The sequence below is a fragment of the Salvelinus namaycush genome, chromosome 4 (assembly GCF_016432855.1).
Source record: "Salvelinus namaycush isolate Seneca chromosome 4, SaNama_1.0, whole genome shotgun sequence".
NCBI classification, from domain to species: Eukaryota; Metazoa; Chordata; class Actinopteri; order Salmoniformes; family Salmonidae; genus Salvelinus; species Salvelinus namaycush.
In genome coordinates, this window is record NC_052310.1 from 4,058,866 (window position 1) to 4,066,137 (window position 7,272).

General features: G+C 40.6%; 1 protein-coding gene across 1 annotated transcript in view; it reads left to right on the plus strand.

Annotated features, from left to right (window-relative positions):
- The window catches only part of LOC120045319 (cadherin-related family member 1-like), a 42,359-nt gene extending 35,301 nt beyond the window's left edge, over positions 1-7,058 (plus strand). Inside the window, exon 17 of the mRNA XM_038990200.1 lies at positions 6,441-7,058. Coding sequence (XP_038846128.1) covers positions 6,441-7,058 — 618 coding nt within the window. The remainder of the gene's footprint in view (positions 1-6,440) is intronic.
- Positions 7,059-7,272: the final 214 nt, after the last annotated feature.

Genomic DNA, 7,272 nt, shown 5'->3' on the forward strand with positions numbered 1-7,272 from the left:
AACTGCCTAATTTCCTAACCCTAACTACTTAATTTCCTAACCCTAACTGCCTAATTTCCTAACCCTAACTGCCTAATTTCCTAACCCTAACTGCCTAATTTCCTAACCCTAACTGCCTAATTTCCTAACCCTAAATGCTTAATTTCCTAACCCTAACTGCCTAATTTCCTAACCCTAACTGCCTAATTTCCTAACCCTAACTGCCTAATTTCCTAACCCTAACTGCCTAATTTCCTATCCCTAACTGCCTATTTTCTTAACCCTAACTGCCTAATTTCCTAACCCTAACTGCCTACTTTCCTAACCCTAACTGCCTAATTTCCTAACCCTAACTGCCTAATTTCCGAACCCTAACTGCATAATTTCCTAACCCTTGCTGCCTAATTTCCTAACCCTTGCTGCCTAATTTCCTATCCCTAACTGCCTAATTTCCGAACCCTAACTGCCTAATTTCCTAACCCTAACTGCCTAATTTCCGAACCCTAACTGCCTAATTTCCGAACCCTAACTGCCTAATTTCCGAACCCTAACTGCCTAATTTCCGAACCCTAACCACCTAATTTCCTATCCCTAACCACCTAATTTCCTAACCCTAACCACCTAATTTCTTAACCCTAACCACCTAATATCCTAACCCTAACCACCTAATTTCCGAACCCTAACCGCCTAATTTCCGAACCCTAACTGCCTAATTTCCTAACCCTAACTGCCTAATTTCCGAACCCTAACTGCCTAATTTCCAAACCCTAACTGCCTAATTTCCTAACCCTAACTGCCTAATTTCCGAACCCTAACTGCCTAATTTCCGAACCCTAACTGCCTAATTTCCGAACCCTAACTGCCTAATTTCCGAACCCTAACTGCCTAATTTCCTATCCCTAACCACCTAATTTCCGAACCCTAACCACCTAATTTCTTAACCCTAACCACCTAATATCCTAACCCTAACCACCTAATTTCCTAACCCTAACCCTAACTGCCTACTGCCTAATTTCCTAACCCTAACCCTAACTGACTAATTTCCTAACCCTAACCACCTAATTTCCTAGCCCTAACCACCTAATTTCCTAACCCTAACCACCTAATTTCCTAACCCTAACCACCTAATTTCCTAACCCTAACCACCTAATTTCCTAACCCTAACCACCTAATTTCCTAACCCTAACCACCTAATTTCCTATCCCTAACTGCCTAATTTCCTCACCCTAACTGCCTAATTTCCGAACCCTAACTGCCTAATTTCCGAACCCTAACTGCCCAATTTCCTCACCCTAACCACCTAATTTCCTAACCCTAACCGCCTAATTTCCTAACCCTAACTGCCTAATTTCCTATCCCTAACTGCCTAATTTCCTAACCCTAACCACCTAATTTCCTAACCCTAACTGACTAATTTCCTAACCCTAACTGACTAGTTTCCTAACCCTAACTGCCTAATTTCCTAACCCTAACCACCTAATTTCCTAACCATAACCACCTAATTTCCTAACCCTAACTGCCTAATTTCCTAACCCTAACCACCTAATTTCCTAACCCTAACCCTAACTGACTAATTTCCTAACCCTAACTGACTAATTTCCTAATCCTAACCACCTAATTTCCTAACCCTAACCACCTAATTTCCTAACCCTAACCACCTAATTTCCTAACCCTAACCACCTAATTTCCTAACCCTAACTGACTAATTTCCTAACCCTAACTGACTAGTTTCCTAACCCTAACTGCCTAATTTCCTAACCCTAACCACCTAATTTCCTAACCATAACCACCTAATTTCCTAACCCTAACTGCCTAATTTCCTAACCCTAACCACCTAATTTCCTAACCCTAACCCTAACTGACTAATTTCCTAACCCTAACTGACTAATTTCCTAATCCTAACCACCTAATTTCCTAACCCTAACCACCTAATTTCCTAACCCTAACCACCTAATTTCCTAACCCTAACCACCTAATTTCCTAACCCTAACTGACTAATTTCCTAACCCTAACCCTAACTGCCTAATTTCCTAACCCTAACTGCCTAATTTCCTAACCCTAACCCTAACCACCTAATTTCCTAACCCTAACTGACTAATTTCCTAACCCTAACCCTAACTGCCTAATTTCCTAACCCTAACTGCCTAATTTCCTAACCCTAACCCTAACCACCTAATTTCCTAACCCTAACCGCCTAATTTCCTAACCCTAACTGCCTAATTTCCTATCCCTAACTGCCTAATTTCCGAACCCTAACTGCCTAATTTCCAAACCCTAACTGCCTAATTTCCTAACCCTAACTGCCTAATTTCCGAACCCTAACTGCCTAATTTCCGAACCCTAACTGCCTAATTTCCGAACCCTAACTGCCTAATTTCCGAACCCTAACTGCCTAATTTCCGAACCCTAACTGCCTAATTTCCTATCCCTAACCACCTAATTTCCGAACCCTAACCACCTAATTTCTTAACCCTAACCACCTAATATCCTAACCCTAACCACCTAATTTCCTAACCCTAACCCTAACTGCCTACTGCCTAATTTCCTAACCCTAACCCTAACTGACTAATTTCCTAACCCTAACCACCTAATTTCCTAGCCCTAACCACCTAATTTCCTAACCCTAACCACCTAATTTCCTAACCCTAACCACCTAATTTCCTAACCCTAACCACCTAATTTCCTAACCCTAACCACCTAATTTCCTAACCCTAACCACCTAATTTCCTATCCCTAACTGCCTAATTTCCTCACCCTAACTGCCTAATTTCCGAACCCTAACTGCCTAATTTCCGAACCCTAACTGCCCAATTTCCTCACCCTAACCACCTAATTTCCTAACCCTAACCGCCTAATTTCCTAACCCTAACTGCCTAATTTCCTATCCCTAACTGCCTAATTTCCTATCCCTAACTGCCTAATTTCCTAACCCTAACCACCTAATTTCCTAACCCTAACTGACTAGTTTCCTAACCCTAACTGCCTAATTTCCTAACCCTAACCACCTAATTTCCTAACCATAACCACCTAATTTCCTAACCCTAACTGCCTAATTTCCTAACCCTAACCACCTAATTTCCTAACCCTAACCCTAACTGACTAATTTCCTAACCCTAACTGACTAATTTCCTAATCCTAACCACCTAATTTCCTAACCCTAACCACCTAATTTCCTAACCCTAACCACCTAATTTCCTAACCCTAACCACCTAATTTCCTAACCCTAACTGACTAATTTCCTAACCCTAACTGACTAGTTTCCTAACCCTAACTGCCTAATTTCCTAACCCTAACCACCTAATTTCCTAACCATAACCACCTAATTTCCTAACCCTAACTGCCTAATTTCCTAACCCTAACCACCTAATTTCCTAACCCTAACCCTAACTGACTAATTTCCTAACCCTAACTGACTAATTTCCTAATCCTAACCACCTAATTTCCTAACCCTAACCACCTAATTTCCTAACCCTAACCACCTAATTTCCTAACCCTAACCACCTAATTTCCTAACCCTAACTGACTAATTTCCTAACCCTAACCCTAACTGCCTAATTTCCTAACCCTAACTGCCTAATTTCCTAACCCTAACCCTAACCACCTAATTTCCTAACCCTAACTGACTAATTTCCTAACCCTAACCCTAACTGCCTAATTTCCTAACCCTAACTGCCTAATTTCCTAACCCTAACCCTAACTGCCTAATTTCCTAACCCTAACTGCTTAAGATACCTTATCCATAGGCTGCTGTCATACCTTATCCATAGGCTGCTTACAGGGGAAGGAAATCAATCATTTGGGTGAACTAACACCAGCAGCATCAGTTCTGTCAAGCCTGTTAAGTGATATTTTTAAATCACTCAAACAAACTCTCCTCTAATAGAAACATAAAGAAAGTGCTATTTCAATTGTTTATATTTTGTTTGTTTTTATATTGTAACAATGTACATACTCATTAAGTGTATTTTTTTCTCTCCAAATTTGCATTCATTGATTGCATGAATTTTAAAGCTTACCTTCCTCTTTGTTAACTTCGCCCTACATATTTAACATCATATCCGAGAAGAATAGAATACCACAATATTATATCTGTGTGAATATTATCTCTGTGTTGTCTTCTGTGTTGCATTGTGCTTTTCAGATCAAAGCTCGAATATTTGCAAACTTCCTGAACCTCATCAAGCGCCCGTCAAATGTTATTGGACTTTTTTTGGGCATAGTCGGCTTCACAATCTTACTAACAATCTGTATATCCACTACCTTGTACTGTAGAACAGTGAAGAAAGCTCGCGTCAACCCCCAGGCCAATTTCATCAGAGTTATCCGAAGGCCCAAATGATCATGAGACCCATCTCACTGGACTAGACAGACTACCTTTTATATATTACCTTATTATGTCTGCAAGACATTACTTTATGATACTTTAAAGACAATATATATTTTTGTTACTGCTTTGTCTGTAAAAGAGTACCAAAGCACATTATAAAGGATAGGATTTTTCTATTGGATTCTTGTATTGGTATTTGGTATGTTATTAGGATCCCCATTAGCTGTTTCCGAAGGCAGCAGCTACTCTTCCTGGGGTCCACACAGAACGTGAAAATTGACATAATACGGAACATTAATATACAAGATCATCTCAAGGACAGAACTACGTACTGGAGCACATGATAAAGGAGAGTACTGGAGTACATTATATAGGAGAGTACTGGAGTACATTATATAGGAGAGTACTGGAGTACATTATAAAGGAGAGTATTGGAGTACATTATGAAGGAGAGTACTGGAGTACATTATAAAGGAGAGTACTGGAGTACATTATATAGGAGAGTACTGGAGTACATTATATAGGAGAGTACTGGAGTACATTATATAGGAGAGTACTGGAGTACATTATAAAGGAGAGTACATTATATAGGAGAGTACTGGAGTACATTATAAAGGAGAGTACATTATAAAGGAGAATACTTGAGTACATGATAAAGGAGAGTACTGGAGTACATTATATAGGAGAGTACTGGAGTACATTATAAAGGAGAGTACATTATAAAGGAGAGTACTGGAGTACATTATAAAGGAGAGTACATTATAAAGGAGAGTACTGGAGTACATTATATAGGAGAGTACTGGAGTACATTATATAGGAGAGTACTGGAGTACATTATATAGGAGAGTACATTATAAAGGAGAGTACTGGAGTACATTATAAAGGAGAGTATTGGAGTACATTATGAAGGAGAGTACTGGAGTACATTATAAAGGAGAGTATTGGAGTACATTATATAGGAGAGTACTGGAGTACATTATAAAGGAGAGTACTGGAGTACATTATATAGGAGAGTACTGGAGTACATTATAAAGGAGAGTACTGGAGTACATTATATAGGAGAGTACTGGAGTACATTATATAGGAACAGTAAATAAGTACACACACACAAAGTTTTTTGACCGGTCGTCATTGTAAATACGATTTTTTTTCTTAACTAACTTTTATAAATATGATATTATATTTAAAAAAAAGTATAGTTAGTTCATATCCATCTTTTATATTTGATTGGAAGATGTTTTTCTACTCCTGAAAATGTATTTTTATCTACTTATGTACTTTTAGGTATATTGTTTTGATTATATTGTCAAATTCTAGCGCTACTATTATAGTATGTAGTACTTATTTTATAGTAATTCTCCTACGTCAGAGCATATTTAAAACATTTTGACTATACTGAAGTAACAAAGATTAAGTCATTTACTTTCAAGCCAGTGTCTTGAGTTTGGGGTTAATCCCTTTGTCAGAAGAACAGAGTAATCTCTATTTTTCATTTCATTTTTTTTCATATCCATGTAAATAATACACTCAAACCAAAGACCCAGAAGCATTCAACGTAGGGCTTTAGGAACCTGTCACAGGAAGTTAATCCACAATACAATCCTCATCGGAAAACATGTCACTGCGCGTAAACAAAAAAATAACAAACCGTTCTGATGCACCCGCCGCACTCCCGACAACAATCAGTGTGTAGTGCTTAGCTTAAGGCTGTGACCCAAAAGGCACAGACGAAAGTAGAGCACCACACCCTAAACCTCTATCATCAACAGACACATTAGTTTGGGATGAATGGATGTTTGACAGTGTGTCATTACAGTGAGTACATACATTATTAGTACATGTATGGGCTAGCTGTGGGAATTTAACCCCCCCCCCCCCCCCAAACTTGTTGTTGCTAGCCCCGTGCTTTTACCAACGGAGCCACACAGGACTACCTGCGGCCATCATGCTGCTAGCGTTATAGAGATGTTGTCTGTCTGGGGCTCCTCTGTCAGTGCTTGGCTCATGTCTGACCTCTGACCTCGCTGCTTGCCTGCATGCTTTTGGACCAAAATAGTAAACGTTTAAAACGTTTGATGATCTAGTCCCGTGGATGGGCGTGATTTAAAAGTATTATCTTTGTGCTCTTTTACAGACTCAACTCAAGGGGCCTATGGCAGCCTTTTTATTGCAAAGTAGGCACAACCCAATGAAGGCCCTAGGCATGGTCGCTGGTGTCATTAGCATATTGGTAGGGGTCACTGTCTTGATCTCCACGGCTATGTTCTTGCGCAACACAAAGTCCAACAGGATAATGCCGGCGCGTCGCATCATCATCAGACGGAGACCGTCAAGAGACCGCAAGCCGTGGACGTTTAACGTACCGTTCCATGGCGGCGGTGGAAATTACCCATTGAACAAGTTTGTTGTAGGCGACCCGGAAGCAGGGAGTGTCAGCATCAACAGCAACAAAAACGTCAGACCCCGGTGCCCCAGATCAAAGCCCGATCTTCTGCCCCCCAGAGCGCCCTGTCTGCCTCCTCCATCCTGTCCCTCTCTGTCCTCTAACCCCAGGCCCAGTGAGAGGGCCCGGGCTGCAGTGCCAACCGTCTCTGGGGTTCTGGCTTCCAAGGGCTCCAGGAGATCCAGCCAGAGCAGAGAGAGCAACATCAGCTCTGAGATGACTAAAATCCCCGTCAGCTCAGCCCTGGTCTCTGAACTCAAAAGGAGACTGGAGCAGAAAATCATTGAGAGCAACTCAAGCTATTATTGAATCTGATAGGTGTGGTGTGCTGGTGCTCTAACCAATCTGTCAGTCAATTGTCTGGACCGCTGAATGTGCTCAGTCCTAGGATTGTACAACTGCAATTGTAAAAGAAGGTTGAGGACAGTAGGTAAATTCCCTTCAAAACTTTATTTGTTTTCAAAGCAAATCCTCTGTCAAAACAATGTTGCAACACTGTCCTATTATTGAACCTTATTGAATC